This window comes from Rhinoderma darwinii, chromosome 1, assembly GCF_050947455.1.
Source record: "Rhinoderma darwinii isolate aRhiDar2 chromosome 1, aRhiDar2.hap1, whole genome shotgun sequence".
Classification (NCBI taxonomy): domain Eukaryota; kingdom Metazoa; phylum Chordata; class Amphibia; order Anura; family Rhinodermatidae; genus Rhinoderma; species Rhinoderma darwinii.
The window spans coordinates 422,008,195-422,022,782 of record NC_134687.1 but is presented as its reverse complement, the minus strand read 5'-3'; the positions used below and the strand labels follow the sequence as shown (position 1 = coordinate 422,022,782).

General features: G+C 45.0%; 1 protein-coding gene across 1 annotated transcript in view; it reads left to right on the top strand.

Annotated features, from left to right (window-relative positions):
* Positions 1–3,538: 3,538 nt before the first annotated feature.
* The window catches only part of SEC14L2 (SEC14 like lipid binding 2), a 52,039-nt gene continuing 40,989 nt past the window's right edge, over positions 3,539–14,588 (top strand). The window contains exon 1 of the mRNA XM_075829594.1: positions 3,539–3,773. Within this exon, the coding sequence (XP_075685709.1) occupies positions 3,720–3,773 (54 nt within the window). The 5' untranslated portion in view covers positions 3,539–3,719. The remainder of the gene's footprint in view (positions 3,774–14,588) is intronic.

The window sequence follows — 14,588 nt, the reverse complement described above, 5'->3', positions numbered from 1 at the left end:
TGATAATCGGCCTTCAGCTCGTCTGCATTGTTGGGTCTGGTGTCTCTCATCTTCCTCTTGACAATACCCTATAGATTCTCTATGGGGTTTAGGTCAGCTAAGTTTGCTGGCCAATCAAGCGCAGTGATACTGTGGTTATTACACCAGGTATTGGCACTTTTGGCAGTGTGGGCAGGTGCCAAGTCCTGCTGGAAAATGAAATCAGCATCTCCATAAAGCTTGTCAGCAGAGGGAAGCATGAAGTGCTCGAAAATTTCCTGGTAGACGGCTGCGTTGGCTCTGGACGTGATATAACACAGTGGACCAACACTGCTGCTCAGTGGTCCAAAGTTCTGTCTTCAGATGAGTGTAAATTTTGCATTTAATTTGGTGATCAAGGTCCCAGAGTCTGGAGGAAGAGTGGAGAGGCATCAATCCAAGTTGCTTGCGGTCCAGTGTGCAGTTTCCAGTCAGTGATGGTTTGGACAGCCATGTCATCTTCTGGAGTTGGTCCACTGTGTTCTATCAAGTCCAGAGTCAGCGCAGCCGTCGAGCAGGTCATTTTCGAGCACTTCATGCTTCCCTCTGCTGACAAGCTTTATGGAGATGCGGATTTCATTTTCCAGCAGGACTTGGCACCTGCCCACACTGCCAAAAGTACCAATACCTGGTTTAATAACCACAGTATCACTGCGCTTGATTGGCCAGCAAACTCGCTTGACCTAAACCCCATAGAGAATCTATAGGGTATTGTCAAGAGGAAGATGAGAGACCAGACCCAACAATGCAGACGAGCTGAAGGCCGCTATCAAAGCAACCTGGGCTTCCATAACACCTCAGCAGTGCCACAGGCTGGTCGCCTCCATGCCACGCCGCATTGATGCAGTAACTCATGCAGAGTCAGAGCCCCAACCAAGTATTGAGGGCATATACTGTACATACTTTTCAGTAGGCCAACATTTCAGTATTAAAAATAATTTTTGAACTTGGGCTTATTTAATATTCTAATTTTCTGAGAGACTTAGGCCTTATTCACACGAACGTGTTATACGTCCGTCAAAACAACAGCCGTCCCACGGACCTATGTAATTCAATGTGGCTGTTCACATGGCCGTTGTTTCAACGGACCGTTTGAAGGATCCGTGAGAAAATAGGACATGTCCTATTTTTTCGCGCTTCACGCATCCCTCCATAGACTCAAGTCTATGTGGGATGCGTGATATCGCATCCCGCACCGCAGAGCACTGATGAAGCTCGGACGTGAAAAACTGCCGTTTTTCCACGTCCGAGATGCACAATACCCATGTGAATAAGGCCTAAATTTCGGGTTTTCACTAACTGTTAGCCATACTTATCAACATTAAAAATAAATAAATACTGGAAATGAATCTATATAATATGAGTTTCACTTTTTTAATTGAATTACTGACAAAAATTACTTTTTGATGATATTCCAATTTATTGGGAAGGACTATATATATATATATTTGCGCAGTTCTTCCTGCTATATGACATGATCCCTACGGATGGCACTGTTTTCTCAACGCGATAGTTTCCCTTTCACCTTGTTTGCAACCATATTGTTCAAGGTTATGCCTTCTCTTTATTAAATGTTATCATTATCATTTACCTTTATATCAACTTGAGCTTTAGAAGACTTTACATAATAACGTGATAGCAAGATAAGAAACGTACTGTAAACTACAGTAATGAGTCTATTATTAGATGTTTTTTCTTCGTGGTGTCATGCTGTACTCATCACAGTAAGGTCTCTAAGTAAGCTGATTTCCTCTGTGATGTAAGACCCTCCATGGGTCACAGAGCCAATAGTGACTGAGCTACAGAGCAGTTAAGGAAGACATTACTGCTCTGTATGGTCCAGAGCAGTGCTTTTTCAACTGTGAGGTGCCCCCCAGTTGTTGGTGAGGCACAGCCAGGTAGGAAAATGTTACAAAAAGTGATGATATCCTGCCCAGGCCTTGCTATGGCTGCTACAATATCAAAGGAGAGAAATGTTTAAGATAAATTAAGTTGTTTTAAAAAAAAAAAAACTTGGCCCCAGTTGAAAAACAATAATTTAGAAGCCGTGGCCTAGGGGCATTAGGGTTTCAGAACTAGAGTTCCTCAGAACCTGGTCAGCAGTTAATTGGAAGTGGCAAGAGCTATCACTTGTATACACTACTGGAAGATGTATGGCATATGGGCAAGCAAAGCAGTCAACCACTCTCTGTCACAACATATAGCTGACTGAGAATGGAACGGTCTTGCGGCTGCATACACGGCTTCTTTGAGATAGCAGTAGCAGTTCCCTGAGATGGGAAAAACTATGACAAAAAGGTTGAGAACCACTGAGGTAAATACTCATTTCATATTAAAAAAAAAGTCTCTGTTCACCCTGGCATCATGGTTACATTCTGTTTCTGTTGTGCCTGATGGGCACAATGGTGTACTCTGCTGCGATATTCTACAGGTAAAAAAAACAAAAACTGAATGAGCCATTTAAACTTACTGGGATCCATTAAAAAAACAGATTCATAATGATCTTTTAGACCACGTTCACATGTGGCAGAATTTTTCCACTGCAAATGTTGGTGCAGATTTGGGGCAATTACGCAATTAATCTGCAGCAACATTTGCATATTTGACAGGTAATTCAGACGTTGCGGATATCACAGTGGACTTGCCACAGATTTCAGTTTTTGCATTGCAAAGGCTGAAATACGCAGTGAAATTCCACTTCTTCTCCGCAATGGAAAGTGCATGATGCGGAGGGAAAAATCTGCACCGCAGCTTCATTTCCGCAGTTATTTTCCGCAACGTCTGAACCAAGTTTCCTAAAAATTTATAGAAACCAATGTAAAAAAACGTCTGCTGCAGAATTCCACAGTGGACTGTCCGCTGCGGAATTCAACAGCAACGTCTGAACGTGGCCTTAAAACCAGAAACCCATAGCAACGAATCAGGTTTCAGCTTTCATTTCCAATAAGCCTCTGAAATATGAGAGCTGGAATCTGATTGGTTGCTTTATGCAATTACTGCACTTCTTTGGCACTAGTTTTAATAACTCTCCGAGTGCGTTTTATAAGTGGTTGTGTAACCTAAGACAAGCTCCTCGCAGAAGAGTCCCTGGTGCCCTGAGAGCTAATCACTGCATCAATGGCGACCAAAGCTATTTCAAACTATAGCATGGATTGGAAAATGTGTTTTAAAGGAAAAAATTTATTGAAAATATGTGCAATGAACAATGATATCATTTCTATTAGTGAAATAATAAGTGAAGAGTAGACAACAATAAATCTGAATTGTGCAGTTTTATTCCACATAAGGGAAGACACCTGGAAGAGCCTGTATATAATGTATATAATGTATAGTGCAACTTTCTACACAGGGCCAGGCTTTTCTGACCATTATGCTGACTTCTATTACACCACGAGTATTTACACACATCTGTGCGTGTACAGGAAGGTTAAAGTCAGTCAAACACTGGCAGATAAGGAGAAGCTTGTCGTGGCAGAGCCTCTCCCGCGCTCTCACCGTGACCGCAAAGGGGGGGAAACGAGACTATAAAGAGCGTACTGTGCCTTTAAAGGAAGCAGAGGCCGGCTAGTCATCCCAGGAGGCGGGAACCTGGGCTGGTAATATAATAACACAGGGAAGCCGGGTTACTCCGTGTGACAGCGGCACACCCTCCCGGGCACCAGAAGCAGCAGCTGGCGGAAGAGCGCAACGCAGGTGCCAGGATGAGTGGAAGGGTTGGCGATTTGACTCCCAAGCAGGAGGAGGCCTTAGCCAAGGTGAGGTCCCTAAAATACCGCAGACTGCACTACCACATTCTGGGCATTGTGAAGAAGAGTGTTGACATGGCACTGCCAATGCCACACGCGAGCCATCTAGCCGGAGGCTGCTGCTCCCTGCACTGATAAATCCCATAGTACCACTTGGTCCCTGCTTATCTATTCACAGCATACAGTATTGTCCGGATTTATACAGTTTGTCCTATAGTAATCCCTATAGCGGGGCACCTGGGAAATGCAGTAGTCACAACACCGGTCACCCTCCTTAACCCTTTCATGCCTGCAGCATTGTACACCCTGGAAAGAATGCTGCTCCTGCTTATCTATAGGAATGTCTCTTCTATCACTACTGTAATGTTGTTTACATGAGCAGAATATACCTCCTTTCCACTAAAAACACAGAATGTGTATATTACGCCTTAAAGGGGTCTTCTAAATCATTGTATAATATAAAGTTCTGTCACTTTCTAATATTGGGAATATTTATTTATACATGCGATTCTGCCCACTTCACCAGGTATATATAACCTGATATTGTTCAGTAGCCTGCACTAGATTCTCCTGCAGATGTGCGCCACGTTGGAGAAAACCGCATACACCACGCTGTTTCTTAATAAGTGTGACTGTGTTCAAGATCTCTTCTTGCTGTCAGTGAATCTAGCATTCTTGCTTAAAACATGAACAGACCCTAAGGCCACGTTCAGACGTGGCAGAATTTTTCTGCTGCAAATGTTGGTGCAGATTTGGGCCAATTACGCAACGAATCTGCAGCAACATTTGCATATTTGACAGGTAATTCAGACATTGCAGAAATCACAGCGGACTTGCCACAGATTTTAGTTTTTGCATTGCCAAGGCTGAAATCCGCAGTGAAATTCCGCAATGGAAAGTGCATGCTGCGGAGGGAAAATTCTGCACCGCAGCCTGATTTCCGCAGTTATTTTCCGCAACGTCTGAACTGACTTTCCTAAAAATGTATATAAAGAAATGTAAAAAACGGCTGCTGCAGAATTCCACTGCGGACTGTCCGCAGCGGAATTCAACAGCAATTCCGCCACGTGTGAACGTGCCCTAACACTTCTCACAGCTGAGAGTTTGCTACAGCCTAGGAAGTTGTACCTGATCTATAAGCACCAGCAGCAGAACAAATCTTTCTCCTGTTCTAATTTTTTGGTACAATGTATCAGTCTTTTTAGCTTGCAATATATTGCCAGACTTGATCCAATTGTAGCATCTGCTGTGAGAAATGTAAGATTTGAATGGGTTTTCGGCTTTTGGATGTAAAGAAGAAAATTAATTGACCGCAAACAGAAATATCGCAATAGAAACACAGTGGATATTAAAGTTGCATAACTTTTCATTATATAACGATAAAGCTTTATTTGCATAAAACCAGAAAATCTGTTTAAGGGGGCACTCGCACGTGGCGTACTTGCATTGTATTTCAGCAGCATAAAAATACGGTGCGGAAATTTGCAATGCAATTACGCCACGTGTGAGCGCACCTTAATAGGGCTAACCTAGTAGATACGACCCCCAAAACTCCTGTTCGTGCGCACTGTATTTAAAACAATGCACCTCCTTAACCTTATAGGCTGGGAAAGATCATTTAACATGCTTCATAACTCTTGGGCCTTATTCAGACAAACATTGTATATGTACGTCTGCTGTCAGTTAAAACAACGGACAGCACGGACCTATGCAATTCAATGCAGCTATTTTGACAAATGTGTGATTTTTTTTTTTACACAGCATGTTTCCGCTGCGTGAAACTCACTGCATGTCCTATTCTAGTCCGTTTTGGCGGAGCATGCGCCCATTTAAGTCTATGGGTCATCCATGTGCTGTCCATTTTTCACGCAACAGTTGCTAAAGAAAAAAGTAAATAAATAAAAAAATGTGCAACAACACGAGCATAAAACCTGATGCCACACGGAGCAAACACTGATGCCACACGGAGCAAACACTGATGCCACACGGAGCAAACACTGATGCCACACGGAGCAAACACTGATGCCACACGGAGCAAACACTGATGCCACACGGAGCAAACACTGATGCCACACGGAGCAAACACTGATGCCACACGGAGCAAACACTGATGCCACACGGAACAAAAACGCATGAAAAACTGCGTTTTTTTTGCGGATGCAAAGCAGACACGTTCGTGCGAATCAGGCCTTAGGGTATATTCACACGGCTTATTTTAAGGCGTATTTTGGAGCCTACAATACTCGCATTACGCTCCAAAAAACTGTTGAAATAAACCTGTAAACAGTTTTCCATTGATTTCAATGTGAAATACACTGTGCTGTTCATATGAGGCGTATTTTTACGTTGTTGATTTAAAAAAAACGGCACGGAAAAATACGCCTCATAAAAAGAAGTGGCATGTCACGTTTTTGGAGTTGATTTTCCATTGACACTACAAAAAATGTTTCAAAATACGCTTCAAAACGCCAAGAACCCTTTGAAAATCAGCTCTAAAAATGCATTCAGGGTTTAGAGGCTGTTTTCTCTTGAAATCAGCCTAGTATTTTTCTGCCTCAAACATATGCCGTGTGAACCTAGCCATAGTCCCATACGCCAGATTTTTTTCAGAAATTTCTGCGGCTGAAAATCAGTTCCACTCTTCTGAATGCGGTTGTTTCTACAGTGCGAGGATTTCTGCAGCCCAATTCACATGAAGGCTGAGTTCACACGGGGCGGATACACTGCGTAATAGCACGCAGCGTATCCGCCCTGTGCGCCGTAGGGAATTCTGGGTGATAAAGCGCACCAAATTGTGGTGCAGTTTTTCGCCCGAAATGTCTGCTGTGATAAACTGCAGTGCTTAGCCGTCATGCTACCAGGCTGGCCTCCTGGGATAATGTTTCATCCCAGGAGACTGCTGCAGCCTGTGATTGGCTGCAGCGGTGGTCACATGGGATGAAGCGTCACCCCAGGAGGACGGCCCTCTGACGTCATCCAGGCCGGCCTCCTCGGATGACGTTTCATCCATGTGACCACTGCTACAGACTGTGATTGGCTGCAGCGGCGGTCACATGGGAGGAAGAGTCATCCCAGGAGGATGAAACACAGACTCCTAGGTAAGTTTAATATTTTTTGGTTCAGTTTTTTGTGGCGGGATCGCTGCAAATCCACCGCAAAAAAAACGGAACAACTTCTATTTGATGCAGAATTTACATCCCCATTGAATTCAATGGGGAAATCTCGCAACATATAAGCAGCATTTACATAAAGACAATTGACATGCTGCGGAATAAAATTCAGCACTGCAGGTCGATTTCTGAGTGTTTTTTCCACTCAGTATTTACGCAGGGTGGATGAGAATTGTTTTATATCATCCACTATGCTGCTACTGTATTTGCTGCGGATTTTCTACAGAGAACTCCATTGTGGAAAATCTGCAGTATTTACGCAACGTGTGAACTGGCCCAAATACAACTGATTTTCAGTGCAGAAATTTCTACAACAAAATCTGCCACGTGTGACTACACCCTTAGGCCTCATGCACACGAACGTATTTTTGTCCTCCCGTAAATACTGGCGTAAATACGGGTCCTTGGGCACACGTATTCGACCCGTATTGCACCAGTATTTACGGGCACGTTTTCGCTGCAAAATTGCACTGCAGTAATCGGCAGCCCCTTCTCTCTATCAGTGCAGGATAGAGAGAAGGGGCTGCCCTTTCCGAGGTGAAAGTAAAATAAATTCATACTTACCCGGCCGTTGTCTTGGTGACGCGTCCCTCTCTTGACATCCAGTCCGACCTCCCTGGATGACGCGGCAGCCCATGTGACCGCTGCAGCCTGTGATTGGCCTGTGATTGGCTGCAGCGGTCACATGGGCTGAAACATCATCCCGAGAGGCCAGACTGGAGGAAGAAGCAGGGAGTTCTGGGTAAGTATGAACTATTTTTTTTTTTACAGGTTGATCTATATTGTGATCGGAAGTCACTGTCCAGGGTGCTGAAACAGTTACTGCCGATCATTTAACTCTTTCAGCACCCTGGACAGTGACTATCCACTGACGTCGCCTAGCAACGCTCCCGTAATTACGGGTGCACACACGTAGTCACCCGTAATTACGGGAGCCCCATAGACTTCTATGGGCCTGCCCGTGCCGTTATTACGGCCTGAAATAGGACATTACGGCACGGACACCTTCCCGTAAGCATACGGGGAGGTACCTGTGGCCAATAGAAGTCTATGGGCTCGTAATTACGGGCGTTTTTACGTTCGTGTGCATGGGGCCTTACTGGGAAGGTGCTATTAATCCCACTCCAAGATGGATGCACTGATGTATATATCGGAGGGCAGTTCAGTGGTACTGTTACACCCTCTAGTAGAGCCATTGGGGCATCTCCTAGACTTGATTAGGTCTGGATTACTTTCCTAGATTTGCCTGCATCTCAATGCACTTTATATCTGTGTTGGCAGATACTGGCCGGGTGACTGGTTGATGGAACATTAATGATATTTCCCCATTGTACATCCTGGTCCACTTGTGTCACTCCCCTCATCTCCTGTAGAGTGTAAGCTCCTTCAGACTATCACTGTTCTCATTGTAAGTAGATGTTCATCTGTTTCCTGAATTTATCATATGATTACTCTTGCACGGTATAGATAAAGGTTATTTTATTAATATAATATATGAGTAATTCAATGTTAAAGGCAGTCTAAATGCTTGCTTGTCCGCATTGTAAAGGTTCATGCCACAAGTCATTGCATATGCTGTATAATACAGTTTTGTATGTAAGGCTGGATTCACACAAGCACATTACGTCCGTAATGGACGGACGTATTTTGGCCGGAAGTCCCGGACCGAACACACTGCAGGGAGCCAGGCTCCTAGCATCATAGTTATGTACGACGCTAGGTGTCCCTGCCTCGCTGCCGGACATCTGTCCCGTACTGAAAACGTGATTACAGTACGGGACAGTTGTCCGGCAGCGAGGCAGGGACTCCTAGCATCGTACATAACTATGATGCTAGGAGCCCGGCTCCCTGCAGTGCGTTCGGTCCAGGACTTGCGACCGAAATACGGACGTAATGACCTCGTGTGAATCCAGCCTTACTAGTAATAGTAAAGGGGATAGGTCTTCTAATCTAGTCTGTATACAAAGCAAATAAATAGGGTGGAGGTCCATGGAACAAGTACACATACATACAAGCATCTAAAACATGAATTCATTTCTTAGGCCTTATTCACACGAACGTGTATCTCATCCGTGTGCTGTCCATTTTTACAACGCAATTCAATGGGGCTGTTCACACTTCCGTTTTTTTTCACGTGGCGTGTGTTCGTTGCAAGAAACTCCCAGCATGCCCTATTCTGGCCCATTTATGCAGACAAGACTTACCCGTTTGTCTATGGGTGCGTGAAACAGACAGACAAGTGACAGATATGAATGAATTTAACTACTCACGTTATAAACATGACATAGACCTTTCGAAAAAGCATAAAAACGGTTTGGTATTAATAATGTTTTTTGCACTTTACCTTAGCCTTATCACCGAGTAGCAGCAAGTCCAGTTATTAGATGTACAAGCTGGAAGCCATCCAAGAGTTAATGGAACTGATTTATCTAATCAGGTTCATAGAGCAAAGCAGGGACCTTGACTGCTAAGGCCACTGTGTTTATGACCGAAGTGCCATCATACACCTGATAGGGGGGGGGGGCATAAGTTACATGGTTCCTGATAGAGAGACACAGACACTTATCACTCACCCAACTTTCCCCAAACATGCTGGAAAACTGGCTCACATACACTGCCGTGAAATATGGAATCATTTAGGAATTTTAGAAGATTAGTAGAAAACATTATCATCAGTTTGTGAGGCCAGGTCCGCTAATAACATTTGGTGCTTTATTTACATAGAAAATTCTGGACCAGCCAGATGTTACATATAAAACAAGGAGGCATTGTAAATTTGTATCCACTCAGTTTGATCGCGTGCTGCGCATTTTTAAGCCCCTGTTTCATGTTTAGTTTAACCACAACATGTTCTATCACTAGCATTACCAAAAAAATGTACGGTAATTCACATGTGGTTTTTTTAAGGCCCTGTTGACATCTGCATTAGTGCATTCCGTTGTTCTGCTCCACCAGATGAGCAGAACCAGTGAATGCCGTTGCAACACGGACACCAAAGGGACCCATTGACTTTAATGGGTTCCGTCGGGGTGCCCGTTGAATTACCGTAAACAATAGTGCAGCATGCTGCGCTATTGTTTCCGGTAATTTCTTCCGGATCTGAGACGGAGGATCCTAACAAAGCCTCCAACGCCTCTTACTATTGCAAGTTCATGCACATTTGTCTTTTTTTTTTTTTTTTTTTGCTTGTGTGTGTGATAGTTGGCAGATTTATAAAGTACACTGAACGTCCCTGTGTGAACCTGCCCTAAATTCTTTATTTGACTAGTTTTACATTAAAAAGTACCCTTTTAAAGTACAGTTTTGCTACCGGCAGTGCCGTCCAAGAAATGCCTTTCTTTGTGTTTACTTTGTTCTTCATATATGCACTTATTTTAGTTTGCCTCAAAAGGCTTAAGTACCCCTTCACAGTGTTTGAGGTAGTCATGATGGTACGCATATCACAGACGATGAAACCCTACACCAGACCAATTGAAAATAACAAGTGAGTGGTGCTATGGGAACATTGCAGAACGTTTCTCCTGCCAGTCTGCCACCATAGATGCATAGTGAATAGATTGCTATAACAACCATGCTACATTTTCTACATCTGGAACAATGTGCAGCTATGTCACGGCCTCCATCTATCCCATTAATAGGCATCACTACAAGTACTACATGTGCATGCTGATTTCTAAGTTGTAGTATATCAAGAAGTTTTAGATCATGGATGCACAAAATGTTGTGATTTGGAAGCAAGCTAGAACATTCCACGAGCCAGCTTTTTTTTAACACTACAGAAAGCAATCCTAAAAAGATAGGCGCCATAATCAAATTTCTAGGCACATTGGGTGGAATATTTCAAAAGGTTCACGCCAATTTTCTGGCATAAAAAAGTTGTAAAATTTGGATTTTGCTATAGATTCGCTAAAATTTGTGACTTTTTACTTCAGGGAAGGGATTTAGCTGATGGGGCAGGGCCTCCAACAGAACGACAGATTTACCATAAATTACACCTGAAACTAGCGTCAGTTATGACGAAAATTGACACCTGCTCATAGCAGGCGTAGATTTGCATTTCTTTTTTCCAAATTCTTTTATTTTCCGTTTTCATAAGAACATTGTGTTAAGGTGTAAAGCAAAGCTCCACCAACATCGGCTCGCAGGCCAACAACTGGGAATACATAGGCACCATAATCACAGAGAAAAATATCACCAAACGCTGAAAACATTGAGACTAGAGAAGCTCTGGTATGCACCCTGAACCCGCAGCCATGCATATATACCCATAAGGAAGAGCAGTAAAGCGTTGCAGAGCAACGAAAGAGGGAAGAAGGCAGAAAAAAGAGAGAAGGGAGAAAGAACTGACCTGACCCATGGGACCCACTGGGTAAGCTCAAGACGCCATGACGGTCTTGTATTCCTCTGAGGATTGAAAGCGAATCCATTCACGCCACATTTTGAGAAAGGCGGCATGGGATGCTTTCATTGATACCGTGAGGTCCTCCATTCTCATGATCTCCTGAATTTTACCAAACCACATGCCCACAGTCGGGGGACAGGATTGTCTCCACAACGCGGGAACACATGCCCGGGCTGCATTCACTAGATGGCGCACCACTGACCGTCGGTAAGCAGATAATGGCACCTCACACAGATGGAGCAGGAAGAGGCCCGGTGATCTCGGGATGGGGAAATCCGTAAATTTCGAGGAAATGCGCCATACCTCAGACCAAAAGTCCGTCAGCATGGGGCAGTCCCAAAAAATGTGTAAGAGAGTACCCACATGGTCGCCACATCTCCAAAACAACGGCAAAACCGCCGGTAACATCACATGCAATCTGGAAGGCACCCTATACCAACGAGACAAAATCTTATACCCTGCTTCTTGAAATCTTCTAGCCAGAATGATTTATGTGTCATGTGGAACAAGCGATCCTTATGCTCCGAGGAAAATGTTAGACCTAAGTCCCGCTCCCAACTAAGCAAGTATGAAGGTGTGGACAGGGTGGAGGGAGAGATCAGGAAGGCATAGAGTCTAGACAGTGCGTGCTGAATTGTGCCCGTGCATAAGAGTTCAAAAGGGGAGTTATCTCGCGAGTACGCCACTGGGTCAGCTAAGGACACGAGGAAGTGTCTCAATTGGGTAACCTGCCAAAGAGAGAAAGAGACCGGCTCCGACATGGACTCCAGCTGAGTGCTACTCATCCACACCTCATCCTGTAAAAAATGGGCCGCACGTCCTTTACCTGCCTTCAACCAGTGCTGGAATGGACCTCCTTCCCGCCCCGGTGGAAATGCGGGATTGCCCAAAACTAGAAACATCGGGGAGGGATAGGGAGAGATCTCTTTCCGAGGAAAGATCCGTGCCGCAATCGCCAGTGTGGGCCCAATCTTCGGATGTGTCCTCGCCGCCAGAGGGACATGATTGCCCAACCATGGTAAGGCCTGCAGAGGAACTTCCATAAAAACCTGTTCCATGGACACCAATTCTTTAGTCTCAGTATGTCTGAACCAATCCAAAATTCGTGTCAAGTGGGAGACCTGATCATAGGACACAAAATCCGGAAGACCAACACCGTCCTCACACTTTGCACGAAAGAGCATAGATCGGGCAATATGCGCAGGTTTCCCAGCCCATATGAACTTATGAAGCATGGACAACAGAGACTAAAAGAAGGGGCGTGGGATATGTATCGGCAGCGCCTGAAAAACGTACAGGATCCGTGGTAAAATGTTCATTTTAAATATAGCACATCTACCAAACCAGGTAAAGGTACCCGACGTCCAAGAGTCCAGATTTGCATTTCTGATGCATGGACAGCCAAAGATGCGCCACATTTATTAAGAGGTGGGCACCTCTTAATAAATTTGGTGGTTTTAATGCTTACGTAAATTAGGTTAACACTAGTATTTGAAACACCAGTCTTAATATATTCCCCTCATTGGCTTCTCGGCTCCTGTTAATTTTATGTTTAAAGATGTTATGTCACAGTTAGGCTGAGTTCACACGGGGCAGATACGCCGCGCAAAAGCATGCAGTGTATCCGCCCTGTGCGCCGCAGGGGATTCCAGGCTGTGGTGCAGTTTTTCGTCCGCTTCAAAAACCTGCAGCACTTACTGGCCTACTAGCAGGCTGGCCTTCTGGGATAATGTTTGTTCCCAGAAGACCGCTGCAGCCTGTGATTGGCTGCAGCGGCGGTCACATGGGATGAAGCGTCATCCCAGGAGGCCGGCCCTTTGACGTCATCCAGGCCAGCCTCTTGGGATGATGTTTCATCCCATGTGACCGCCGCTACAGCCTTTGATTGGCAGCGGCGGTCACATGGGATGAAAAGTCATGCCAAGAGGCTGGCCTGGAGAAAGAAACACAGACTCCTGGGTAAACATAAGATTTATTTTTTTAGCGGCAGAATCGCTGCGAACCTGCCGCAAAAAAAATGCAACAACTGCTATTTGTTTCGGGTTTTACCTCCCCATTGAATTCAATGGGGAAAACCCACAACAAATAAGCTGCTTTTACGCAAATCCAATTGACATGTTGAGGAATAAAACTCTGCACCGCAGGTCAATTTCTGAGCGTTTTCTTCTGTTCACTATTTACAGTGTGTGGATGAGATTTGTTTTATCTCATCCACTTTACTGCTACTGTATTTTCTGCGGATTTTCCACAACAAATTCTGTTGCGGAAAACCTGCGCTATTTACGCAACTCGTGAAGTGAGCCTTAGGGCAGATTCAGACGAACGTTGCGTTTTTTGCGCGCGCAAAAAACGCGGCGTTTTGCGCGCGCAAAAAACACTTGACAGCTGCGTGTGTCATCCGTGTATGATGTGCGGCTGCGTGATTTTCGCGCAGCCGCCATCATAGAGATGAGGCTAGTCGACGCCCGTCACTGTCCAAGGTGCTGAAAGAGCTAACTGATCGGCAGTAACTCTTTCAGCACCCTCGACAGTGAATGCCGAACACAACATCGAGAAACCTGTTAAAAAAAAAGAAAAAGTTCGTACTTACCGAGAACTTCCCTCCCGGCCGTTGCCTTGGTGACGCGTCCTTGGTGACGCGCCTCTCTTGACATCGGGCCCCACCTCCCTGGATGACGCGGCAGTCCATGTGACCGCTGCAGCCTGTGCTTGGCCTGTGATTGGCTGGAGCTGTCACTTGGACTGAATTGTCATCCCGGGAGGTCAGACTGGAGGAAGAAGCCGGGAGTTATCGGTAAGTCAGAACTTCGTTTTTTTTTTACAGGTTCATGTATATTGGGATCGGAAGTCACTGTCCATGGTGCTGAAACAGTTTAACTCTTTCAGCACCCTGGACAGTGACTATCTCCTGACATCGCGTACCGGAAATTTTTTGTTAGCCGGGTTCGGCCAAAACGAGTTCGGCCGAACCCGGTGAAGTTCGGTTCGGTTGTCTGGGTTCGCTCATCTCAAAGACACTCCGTTTGGATGCTTGGAAACAGAAAAGCACGTGGTGCTTTTCTGTTTACATTCATCCTTTTGACAGCTGGTGCGCTGTTTCAGTCGGTTCGCACGGAAGTGCTTCCGTGCGACCTGCGTGGCTTTCACGCACCCATTGACTTCAATGGGTGCGTGATGCGCGAAATACGCGGAGATATTGAGCGTGTCGCGCTTTTTGCGCAACTGACAAACGCTGCGCAAAAAGCACGGACT